Genomic DNA, 12,739 nt, shown 5'->3' on the forward strand with positions numbered 1-12,739 from the left:
GAGGAATTCGTCTAAAATATTGGACCAACACCGCTCCCATTTCGAGCTCGCCCCATCATATGCTAGCCATCCCGGTTCGCGCACTTGGTAGGGCAACTGCCCCGGTGAGGCAGTAGTCCCGGGTTCGAACCCCAGACTAGGGTAACTTTTCCTCTAACTACAAAGTTTCTGTGGAACCTGAGTAGCTTTCTTTTGTAGCCGTATGGCTACGCTTGGGTGGGTGATAATGAATTACTCCCTTATTACAAACGTTCTCCACACTGGGGGATTCCTCAAAAATATTGGACTTGCATTGTCATTAACTGCATGGATTTCTGCAGTGACCAGTTCGAAGGACAAGAGGTTAGCAAGCATAGCCTTGCGAGATGGAAGACCATTCTAGCCTTTCGTGGCAAAAACAAAATTGAATCTTGAAATGCAATGGCATAAGCTAAGGAAGGGACAGTGCTTGTGCAGCTAGTGCAGAAGGAACCATGAGCAGGAAAAGATTAGTTGGTTATGTGACAGTAAAGAGCAAAAAAAACCTGCAGTTTCTACATGAGATGAAGAAATTAGAAGATTCATCTTTAGAGCTGTGACGCTGGAGCTTCTACAATAGTCTGAGAGAATAAAACAAGCAGCTCAGTTCTGAATTCATCCCAGGATCTGAGAAGAATTAGATTTATGCCATGTGGCATAACAATATTCTGCTGATGCCGCACAGGAGTATTGAATGCAAGCAACATGGAAGACGGTGACAAGGACATGCTATGGTGTAAATATCCTGGGCTGTGGGTAGTTGTATAAGTTGTATAAGGTAGTTGTATCAGGAATTGCTCCAAAGCGACCTAAACAGGATTGAAAGCCGGTGTTCCACATGGCTAATGACGCTCAATGTAACAAAATGCAAATACATGCAGGTATCACGCAAGTGCACTAATATCGACTACACGTATTCACTCAGTTCAACCATCCTCACTAAAGCCGAATCATACTGGTATCTTGGAATCCATATCACGAGCAACCTCACTTGGTCCGAGCACATCACGAAGATTGCTGCTGATGCATCGAAAACACTCGGCTTTATCAGACGTCACCTCAGTTTCTCCCCTTCTTCCATTCGCAGCCAAGCCTACAAAACTTTCATCCGTAGCAAACTTGAATTTGCATCCCCAATATGGAACCTACATCAAGCCTACTTAATAGCCAGCCTAGAAGCCGTCCAAAACCGTGCAGCCCGCTTTATTTCCTCCAACTATGACACCCGCTCTAGCATTACCAAAATAAAATTATCTGCCAACATCGAGCCTCTCGCGCATAGGCGTAAAATTGCCCGTTTATCATTATTGCATAAATTGTACTATTGTTTTCCCTCACTTCGAGACTCCCTTCTGCTCCCTCCCCTCCGAACATCACGCCGTCTTTTCAACTCCATGAGCATCCTAAGACTCCATGGCTCCTCAAACGCATTTAACAAGTCATTTCTGCCTCTTGCCATTGAAGAATGGAATTCACTACTCGAATGTATTGTCACTGAACGCGATGCTCTTAAATTCCACCAATTGCTGTCATTTCACTTGAAATCCCAATGTGGGTAACTGTTGCCTTTGCGTTTTATTTTGATGTTATGATTGTTTGATCTACTACTGCACCTGTCTGCCTGATTTATAAACGTGTATTTCTTTTTTTCTCTTCCCCAAGCAACGAATGTTTCACTGTATTCTTTTTTATCACTGTTTTTTTTACTGTTTCACTGTATATTTTTTTTGACCTAATAATGTCATTACTTGTTTCGATGTTGCCCCCCCCCCCTATGTTATACCCCTCCAGGGGTCTTTAAGGGTCAATAAATGATGATGATGATGATGAAGGATTGTTAGGTGAGACCATGTTACATTGTCAGCCAGTTCGGGTATCCACCGAGATATGTGAGTTACTACGTCATTTCCTTTCCTCAAAAACCAATTTTTTTTCAGTATGCAGTGAATATGCCTTTCTCAGTAAGGCCTTAAGTAGGCAAGATGTAGTTATCCTGAAAGTAAAAAAACGTTCGTGCATTCTTAATAACATTAGCAAACAGGCTAGTCGAGAGCATCCGAAATATTGTTCTGAGAACTGAAATACTGTTATTGATTGCAGAGGGCAGACTCCATAGTCGTCAATGAAGGCACGTTAGGAAACACTGAAAGGAAGCTCATATTGTATTTAATAAAACCTCGGGCCCAAGGGCAATGCCTTGGGAACACCCGAGATTACAGGAAAAAAGCAGGACGCGTAAGAATTCGTATGGGAATTCTGTTGACGGCTGGCTGTTAAAGCTTGGAATCAGTTTATAGCAACTGGATTCAAGTTATAGCATGAGAAATTACGCCTAATTTATATAAATGAGGGATTTTATCACACGCTCTTTCAAAGCCCAGAAAAAAAAGCATTAAGGGGGATGTTGCCGTTGAGGGAGAATGACAGCAAGTTGGCTATCGCAGGAATGCTTTCTAAAGCCTTGCCAATTTGGATGAAACAACTTAATTGGCCATAACATTATAGCACCACAAGAGTATAAATTATGTTTACAATTGGGCGCACATGCCAACGGCACAAATTGGGTCATAGGTGCTGGGTGATGATTGGCAAGACACATACAGGGGCTAAGCTATGATGAGACAGGAGGCTATCTTCATGGCATGCACAAGATATATGTGCACACTGTGTCCTGTCCAGCTGTTGCATTCTCCAAGATTCACAGGGCTTAAGTGTGCTGTCGGGTAAACTGCTGGAAAGACGGCATGTCGACGATGTACTAAGGATGAGAATGACAGAACAAGAATGGCTACTGGGTGCGGTGGTGGTGATGTTCTTTCCTGTCGTCTTTGTTCTTTGTAGTTTCACTAGCTCCACAGGCCTTGTTTTCCTATCCGCTGTTTCAAAGTGGTGTCAGGTAAAGCCAATTGTTACTCTACAACCACCAAACTGCTGTGCCATACTTTAATCAGCTTTCATAATTTGCAATGGCAAATTTACTTCATAAGTCGTCTAGGCAAATAACACAGCTGAATAACTTGTGTCATCATCAGGACTAAAAATAACTAATTTCATTTATACAGTCATGCCTCGTTAATACAGACCCCATTATGGATTCAAATTATGGACAGTATTTCTGGGGGCAAAACTTTTTCAATGCACTCACACCTCAATAACATGAAAACTCGCTCATAACACAGTGGACAGAGTGAAAATAAATACAGCTCTTTGTCGCATAATTGTGCAGAGTGCAAAGACTGTTAAGACTTCTTGAATTTGAGTAGATAAGTCAAGCACAGCCTGAATCATATGCTTTTTTTACACACCGTAATTGCCATCATACTGCTTGTCGCACTGTGTGCAGAGAGTTTTGTGTTAACCCATGAACTGCCAGGCCCAGCGACTCCTCCTGCTCAAACACTTTCTGGATGCCAAAGCACTTCTTTTTCTGGTGTCAAAAGCATTGTCAGTGCTCGGCGACTCACATCCTGGCTCAGATTACTCATTGCACAAAATAAATTAAGCTGCTTAACAATAGAGAACAGAGTCGCAAGCTTACATTATAGGCTCACAGATGCCTCTCCGCAGCCCACAATGCTATAGCACTTTTTAAACGGAGTGCACCATGTCACAACCTAAACCGAGAACTACTCCTCTGGCTCAGCCCACCATCATGCAGAGAAGTTTGTGTTGTCACCAATTCTTCATGCAAATATTTTTGCAGACATAGGTCCACACAGCAGGCAGGAAATAAAAAAAAACGACGCTCCACAAGAGACCACTGCACTACACACCGATGTTTTCGCACGTCGTAACCCGAGCATCCATAATCACAAAATGTACTGCATGAAGCAGCAACACGCCGAAGAATGGCGACGCTGTTGTTGTCGCGGAAGAAAACAGTTCGACGGCCGCGCAGCCAGGATCGCGTCACGTCGCACACACAGCAGTTTCGAAGCACAGTACCTACACGAAGCGCGATCAAAATCGGTGATGGATACGTAACAGAAACAACGTCGTATAACAACGCTCGCTTCGGTTGCAATCACTGCAACCAGTACGACTAGCTGCAGAACGCCAAGTTCATTTCAGCATTCGGAAAACACTGCGTGCGTAGTGAGCCTTCGCACGTGCGCACTTCTCTGCCTCGGCGGAGAAGCACTAGCTCCGACCGCAATCACTTTCACTTCTCGGACACTGTCACTGTGCTGTGTAGCTTATGCACGCACAGGAAATTCACTATGAGCAGCCTCCTTTCTCCAAGGTGAGCAGCTGTTACTCGTCGCTGTCCGTGGTGATACTCACAGGAATTAGAAACGCTTGCAACACGGCCACAAACGCTTCGTGACATCGCCACTGCGTAGGTCCTACGTCGGTTTGAAGATACGCATATCTAGCATCTAACCGCGCGGCGTACATAGCACTTTGGAATCGACGCACTTTAACCATTCAGAGGCAAGTTTTCTGGATTCAACTAGGCGGCTTGCACTAGCCTTGGAACTACTTGCTTACAACTGCCCGAAAACCACGCCGAAAACACCGAGGCACCGAGTGGCCATTTTGACTGTTGACAAAAAGTGACGTCATATCACGTGATCGCACTCTTGGGCGTCGTCTGCTCGTGTGCGCCTAGTCACGTGACCAAACTAAACGTTGAAATCTAGTTTCTCAAAGATTTATTATATTTTGTATGCATACGAAACGTTTGTGTAGATAGTTTTGTAGAACAGCCATTTACTTTTAATGCTTGCGTACTGATCGGAGCGGAAGTGACGTGCACAGTACAGCGAGCCAATGAGCAGTGGCCTGGCTGGGCTTGCGCTGAAAAATAAACACGCAGCCCGGGGGGGGGGGGGGGGGATCGCCGCCCACCGAAGGCAGTAGCACATTAATCAAGCCATCGACGCGGGAGTACGATCCCTATGACGCTGTAAAGAAAGCAAGCCCGAAATTTCTGGAAGCCGCAGCCTGTGTCAAGCTACGTCTCCCACCTAGCGACTTCTTGAGAGGCTCGAAACATGTCGAAGCGATTGTTCGCGTGCGATACTTTGCGAAGGTCGCGGGGAGGGGAGGGCCAGACCAGTGAATTGAGTAGCGCTAACTAGAGCTTTAGCCTTCGAGCTTGCTCCAGAACAATCTTTTCCTACATCTTTTTTTTTTGCCCCGGCTCGCCGCGGCGCGAACTGTCTTCATGCTACCGCTTTCCTCCTCGCGCTCCCTTCACTGTCGTTCTCTTTTATTGCGAAAGCAATACTATGCTCATGAGCGGCCTTTCGCGTAGCGGCGGCCGGTAGCCACGTTTGACCTTTAGAATGACCTCTGACGTCATACCAGGGTGAGAGATGGGCTACCAAGTCGAGTCGCCGCGCAGCGGCGGCCGGCAGCCACGCGTGACCTGTAGACGCGGCGCACTGCGTTCCTTCTTTAGACGCGGCGCGGCGCGTTCCTTCCGTTAGAGGCGCTGCGCTCGCTTTCGCAACCTACCAGGCTTAAAGCAACGCTAAGCCCCCGCCAATTTTTTTCCACCGCTGCTCTCTGCGTTCGATCTCTTTTATCCTCCGATGCGCTCGTTCGGTTACGCCGAGGATCACCTCTCAATGCAAACATGGGCGCCTAAGAGCTGCGCTCTAAAACTCGATTTCAAGGCCCAAGCAGCGCACAGAAGACCCAGCTCCTCTATCAGCTCAGGTCACAAAACCACCGCACGAGCACCCGAGTCTCGAGTCAGCAGCGCGAAAGTAGTGCCTCCACATGGCTGACAGCTTGGCGCGCCAGCTTGCGAAACTGAAATAAGCTGGCTGCTTTCCGTTCGTTCTGGCGCCAATCGTCGAAAGTTTGCCGGAAAGGGAGGGAGGCCAGAGAAACTCCGGTTAAAGTGAGTAACACAGTGTTACCGGCGGCTGTACAGGTATGAAAAATATGAGTGGGGAACACAGTTGGAGCATTCATTTATTGATTACTCCGTTATTATTTGTGACAAGCGCAGTTTTTCTCTCTCTTTAACTAGTTTTCGTCTGCGCCTACAATATCCCAATGTCGTTGTGCAATTTAGTAGAGAAATAACCAAGAAATTTACAATTTTCTCCGTGAAGTTTGTTCCCTCTCATATTTTTCATACCTGTACATAATGCGCAACGAATACCACACAATCGGATAGTATCACGAAGAGATAATCAGGCGAATGCGCCTCCGGTTCCTGCGAAACGTGGCAAAGCTACACCAAAAATTTTGAGAATATGTGGTCGGGCCCGTGGTAACGTCGCGTCAAAGCCAGAGGAGGCGTTACTCATTCATGCGCACTCATGCTCTAGCACACGAAATAAATTGATGTATCAACGTCACGATGGTGCGTTTGCAGCAAAGAAACTTTTCCCAACAGGAGAAGCGTAGATATCTCCAGTTCGATTTTTTTGAGCGAATAAGATTATGAAAAAATTCAGTAACCACGCGCGTTCTCCGCGAATAAAATGAGTTCCTATAGCGTATGCCAGTTTAAATTACCTGTCCGTGTTCTCGTAAGCAGCGGCCTCTCTCTTCCAAAATTAGTTGTCGACAACTTGTGACAGCTGCAGACCGCAAAATTAGCCATTGCGGCGACGCGAAATTCAATCACTTTATCGTGTACCACCACTAGAGCGCCTTCGTAGGGTGCACAGGCCGGCAAATGGGCTTCGATACTTGAAGTTGGCTTTAAAAAGCGACATGCTTGTTGCGCCATCATTTAATTGCGACATAAAAGGCTCCTTCACTAGGGGCGTCGATTAAAACATGCGATAAAGCTTGACTGACAACAGAGACAATGGCGGTCGCCGTTGGACGCCTGCAATTGCAGCCGAGTAGAACTGAGACAGTGGTTCAGCTCACGTAAGTCGCCTGCTGACGAGGCTGCTGAATAGGCTGGTCAAAAGGCCGCTGCTGCTGCTTTTGCTGAAACTGCATCTTCCTTGTACCTTGCTTGCCGGGAGCAAAGAACGCCCACTTCACCGGAAGGGCCGCTCGTGCCTGCTGCTGGCTGGCGCACAAAGCGTGCTTCTTCTTCTTCTTCCTCCTCTTTGTAATGGCACATAACCACGTGAGGGGATTGGCCAAGGTATAGTGGTATAAATAAGGAAATTTCCATAGGATTACGACCAAATATCGGAGCCAAACGTGAATTTTGAAAAATGTATTCATGAAAAACGACAGGAGAATATTTGAAGTGAAATAACAAAGAACATTTTGGCGAGAATAATAATAAACAAAAACTCCGAGACTTTTAAAGGAGTTAGCAAATCAACCTTCCAGTTGCAATTATGTAATCATGGAGATTCCCACAAACTGAACTCAATGCAAATCCTTTGGCGCTCGCTCCGAACGATAACAACACGGGCAGAGATAACGGGAGCCCTAACCTGGAGAGAGGAACCTGCAGGTAAATCTTTCTTTGAAGTGCGAACTTTGGACAGTAGAGAAGGAAATGGTCCACAGATTCAACGTCCCCGCATTAGTCACATAGGTTTGTCGGTGACCACCCACATCTGCATAGGTATAAATTTAAACTGGGAATCTTGCACCGCAGTCGCGTCATTGATACCCCACACTGCCTGGTTTTACACGAACGGGCGTTCCATTTATACGCGAAGTGCTGATAATCAGTAGTATTTAGTAAGGGATCGCGTAACCTGGCTGATGTGTTGGAACCGCTGAGACCTGGAGATCGCCAGCAGACTGAAACTCGGGACGGGATGCGTTACTGGCACATACCCACGTGGGGGGATTGGCCAAGGTACTGTCCGCAACAACTTCCTCTTCAGCGCATGCTTTCCTCTCGGCTTAGCGCACGTGAATGCGCTACAGCATCTTTTTCAGTGCAGAATCGTGTGAAGTGGCCATATATGAAATGAAAAGGAACAACAGGCAATTAAAATGCATGCAAGAAAATAACAACCGCGCATATATACAAGCACAATGCATATACGTACAAAGGTTGCGAAAAGCCACATGCGTTGAAAAGGCTGCACCGCGAAGGCATGTGCGACCCTCATACGCGTATATGACCGTCTTATGAAGTCAGCATAAAACAAAGCAGTGAAGTTACATAATTGTGTTCTGGTACAACATCGCCGCGTTTCCTTGCGCATTAATTGCACATTAATTCTGCCGAGAAGCGTGGAATGGGCACTGTGTGCATTTGACTGTATTGTAAAAAATTCGAGACGGCGTTTTGCCGACTCCTGCCGTCAGGGCGTCCTGGGCATCCAGGTCGTGCACACTTCAACTGACCTGTCGCTTTTGCCGCGCTCACGCCGCGGACGCCAATCTGGCCAATCGTCTTGAAGGCAGCTCGCCAACCTAACTCATACCTCTCATGACAACGACGGTAAAAAACGAATGATAATGAAAATACGTGCGAAAATAAGGAACTAAAACACAACTGGCCAGATGCAGGCACCATCAAGAGTCAGTTACCGTGATGCAGACAGTCTTTTAAGAAGACTAGTGAGCAGCGTCCTACATGGACATGGCGCTCGGTCTGCTCGTCCAGCTCAGTCTCCACAGCGATTACGGTGGTACCGCTGAAACCTAGCAGCGGGCCGCGGCAAACAGTACTCTGAAGCTAGGTACTGCACATGAAACGTTATTTCTCACCGCGAAGGGACGCTTGAATTGAGGTTAGGAACGGGCGCCCGTCTGAATAACATACTGCAACTGCGAAAAAGCTGGACCACGCTAGGTAACCTCATCGAATGATAACTTCAATGAGGTTGAGGCCCGATTTGGTGACCTCCTTCAAATAATTCCGTGGTGGCTAAGCCTTGATGTCTGAACCTCATCAGGTTGACCCTTCTGTTACACGTCAGGCCACATTCGTTGAGTAGTTTTTCATGTGCTATTTGTATATTTTTTTCTAATCAGATACTTAGAAGTCGTTCGTTAACATAGGTGTAAGCCGTTCCGACTGTATTCTGTTCCGAAGTTTTTTTTTTGCTTTTACTGTGTTGTATTAAGCATGAAATGCTTTTAGCTCCCGTTGTCGGCATTGCGGTGACGTCACGCCCAGACCGAGAGCTAACATCCGGGCACTGAATTCCACTCATACGGGCACTGAAACGAGAGCATCCGGGCACCGTACGAGATTTAACGAGACTCTCTAAGAGGGCCGCTTAGAGCAAGAGGGGAGCTCCACGGCGAGAAGGGCTTTGGGCGGAAAAACTGCTTCCGCGCCGTCCACAAGGATGGCGCTGCGGTCCCACACTTACGCATGTAAAAGACCGGCCGCGCTCATGTCGTTTCCCCCTTTGGCAGGCAGATGTATACACGCTCGCGGAGTATTCGAACGCGCTGCATATACATTCTTCCCAGGCCCGCGTCTCGTGTCCGTGTACGCTTCTGCATCGTCCTGCATTTCAATACCGCCCCCGACACAGCTGCCTAAGCCGAGCAATGGAGCCTGACAGAAACCGGATACAGATGACGAGGCAGGGCGGAAGAGATTCCCCAGACACTCACAGGAAACGATTCCGTCCACATGGACCAGTGCACAGTATGTGTGGTGTGGTGTGTTGAATACTAGACCCATTTCAAGATTTTGACTAGTACCATCTACAACCAATGTTATGCCCGTAAACATTTCATGCTTGCTATACTCTCAGTTACGGGAGAGGCAGAGATTTTTTTTTTTTGTCATTGTTTCATTGTTTTTTATGGCATCGAATCGGTAGTCGAATTAGCCATCACATTAGTCGCGCCGAATCGTTCATCGCATCAGTCGTGAAATGGTCATTGAATAGGTTGTCGAATCAATAGCCGAATCACTCGTCGAAGACTGTCGACGAATCTACCACAAAATCGGTCATCGAATCGGATTTCAACGCCGCCTTCGGTCCTGCCGTCGATTCAGCTGTCGATTCAGCTGCCGATTCAGCTGTCGGTTCAGCCGTCGATTCAGCCGCCGATTCAGCCGTCGGTTCAGCAGTTGGTTCAGCCATGGATTCACCCGTGGATTCAGCCGTCGATTCAACTATCCAAGCCGCTCTCGGGTCGTTCCCGTCTTCGGCAGTAGAAGTGGTGTCGGAGTCATTGAGGTTCACGACACGTGGTCCTCGCGTGACGTATCGGATGCCAAGTGCGGCAGCAAACAAGACCGGGATGAGCAACGGCAGAAGAAAGATGGCGCTGACGCCACCACCCGAGGTCCTGGGCTCCCTTCTCTCACGGACGGGAACCTGCAAGGCGTGTTCGAACAAACTCGTACAGTGCGATGTATTGCGGAGAGATTAATCAGTAGGCATGACATTAAATATATACCTGGAGTTACACAGCAGCTCACTGCCAGCAGATAAAGAAGGAACAGAGAAAAAAGCTTCAAAGCTTCAGGGCTACTCGATGCCTATAGCTCTCAAAAGAATTGATGAAGTACATCCGATGAGCAACCGCTCACTCAAAGAGGCAAATACAGATGGTACTTGCAATACATTAATTCAGAATGACCTCGCGTGTTTAGTGTATGCGTTTCCGCAAGATATTCATGTATGCGTTATTTAAAAAAAGCTATCTGCAAAAAAAAAAAAGAAAGCGATGTGATGCATAAGTCTTCTCAACACGGGTATGCGATAGCAGTAGATTTCATATTTGTTGCAGACTCTCTGGCAACTTCTGTGTGAGTTTGTGCCACTTTCTTTGTAATGGTTGGTCCATCAACTACCATATTCGAATTCCCAGCTTAGTAGCCGTTATCAGCTATAAAGTGACGGTGCCAAAATTTTCACATAAAAATTTTTTATGATTTTTAAAATTTTGAGTCTATATCTAGTAGCTCAAGCTCAGTCGGCACGACGTCAAGAGGTCACATGGTCGCGCGACTTCTCTGGACCAATCAGCAAAGTTTGCCTCGAACATCAGCGGGGTTTTAGTGTGGTGACCATTCTAAAGGTATCGAGTTTTAAGAAAAGAAACAGGCCTGTAGATATTAGTTCGGTCTTTGTTTGTAGTAAGGAATGCCTAAGTAAATCAAGTGTGTGTAGTTACAATGTGCCTCAGGTAATCAGCAACATCTATGTCTCCAACATCGATGATTAGATTAACAGCACCAAGCGCAATAAGAAGCTCGAAATGCTGAGGTATATTGTGAGCAAAAACTGACGCTGTTTTACTTGAACGCGCTTGAAGCCGTCTTTGGCATTTCTGGACAGCAGAAGAAAAAGATGACTTTCAAAAACCCACGGGTTGTCCAAAGACTGAAATATGCAGTTTTGTAGCAGCAAAGTAAACATTTAGAGAAATCATAACATGTATTTCCTGGACATCACCATCGCCCCCCACCTCCACTACCTTAAATCCACCATGCCTTGAAAGAAGCACACGGGAAAGCACTGATCGTTGAGGTCCGAAGTGGACTTGAAAGAATCGACTCTACGAAAACTGACGTTTTCGACAACGTGTAATAGCGACATAAAAAGCCTCTGCTCGAGGGCCGCCGGCAGGGCGCCTGATAAAGCTATGGTGATAATAGAAAAAGTCTCCCGTCGGACGCCAGCAACCCTACTCAGGGAGGACTGAAAGGCATTCTCAACTCACACAAGACGGCTGCTGGTGTGGCTCCATAACAGGCTGGTCAAGAGGCCTCTGCTGCTGCTGAAGCTGCATCTTGCTTGCATCTCAACTGGAGGGACTTTACGGAAAATGAGCGTTCTTGTCAGCTGTTGACTAGAACACGAATTGCGGCCCCCGCTACAACTTCCTCTTCTACCAACGTGCAGTTCTTGAAGCGCGCTCATGGGCTTAGAACTGACTGAAGCACGTAAACAAAAAGTGAACTATACATAACCAAAATGTGCATTTTAAAAGTAACAATGCATGCAGGCATACAGTCGAATGGCGTACGTGCGTATATAGGCCGCAACTAAGCGCATGCGTTGAAAAGGCTGCTGCGTAAGGTTTCGGATTCGACTGACCAAACGTATTGAAGCGTTAAAAGTATTTAACAGCATTTTTCTAAGCAACACGAATGCTTGTAAAGAAAAAGATATTGATCGAGTACAGTTAGTTCGAATAGAAAACGTTCAATGGACACATTATCTTCACTATCATTGTCAGGAGCAGGAGCGCCCGATTACGTATACAGCAGGACAAATACCTCACTCCATGATTTTCACATCGCTCTGTCCTGTATTATAGTCCCCAAGGCCCCATATAAGCAAAATTTCGTGTCGCATTTCGCAAGCCTACTGCCGGCTCCCACCAGCTGCTTTTTAGGAATCATATCTGTTACGCTGACATAGCATCGATTATCCCTTCTCCGCGTTACATGTTACGCTTAAAGCCATTTTACTATTGATATGCGTACTGAGATCTGCGAGGAAGAATTTCACTCATCTTTGATTCCGCACTGCAGATGGATGATGCTCCAACCCAAGCGTGCTTGGGTGACTATAGGGGCCACCAACTTCTTCCCAAATGACGATGTACAGTCAGGCCGGAATGAAACGCGAACAGAGCATGTCAAGAAAACAAAATATTTTACCTGCCTACTTTCAGCTGAAGTGTACAACCAGCCTGATTCATGTGTCTGGGTAAAGGGCCTACTGAAAGGCTTAATCGAAAATAGGTTGTAAAGGAATATCTCGCTGCAAAGCAGAAATGTATGACATATGCGTGTTCGCGTTTCATTGCGGCCTGACTGTACGCATGGCGTATACTGTATAAATGGTCACGTAGGGAGGAGCACATGTAGTCTACGTTAATCAGGTGGACTTGGAGTAAT

At 46.6% G+C, this 12,739-nt stretch overlaps 1 protein-coding gene across 1 annotated transcript in view; it reads right to left on the bottom strand.

Annotated features, from left to right (window-relative positions):
- The window catches only part of LOC149341457 (uncharacterized), a 106,219-nt gene extending 94,597 nt beyond the window's left edge, over window positions 1-11,622 (bottom strand). The window contains exons 1-2 of the mRNA XM_089542862.1: window positions 11,554-11,622; window positions 9,819-10,202 (exon numbers count right to left, since the gene is read on the bottom strand). Coding sequence (XP_089398988.1) covers window positions 9,819-10,202; window positions 11,554-11,622 — 453 coding nt within the window. The remainder of the gene's footprint in view (window positions 1-9,818; window positions 10,203-11,553) is intronic.
- Between the last annotated feature and the right edge of the window lie 1,117 nt (window positions 11,623-12,739).

The sequence above is a fragment of the Amblyomma mixtum genome, chromosome 5 (genome assembly GCF_055824585.1).
Source record: "Amblyomma mixtum isolate Tamu chromosome 5, ASM5582458v1, whole genome shotgun sequence".
In the NCBI taxonomy this organism is placed as follows: Eukaryota; Metazoa; Arthropoda; class Arachnida; order Ixodida; family Ixodidae; genus Amblyomma; species Amblyomma mixtum.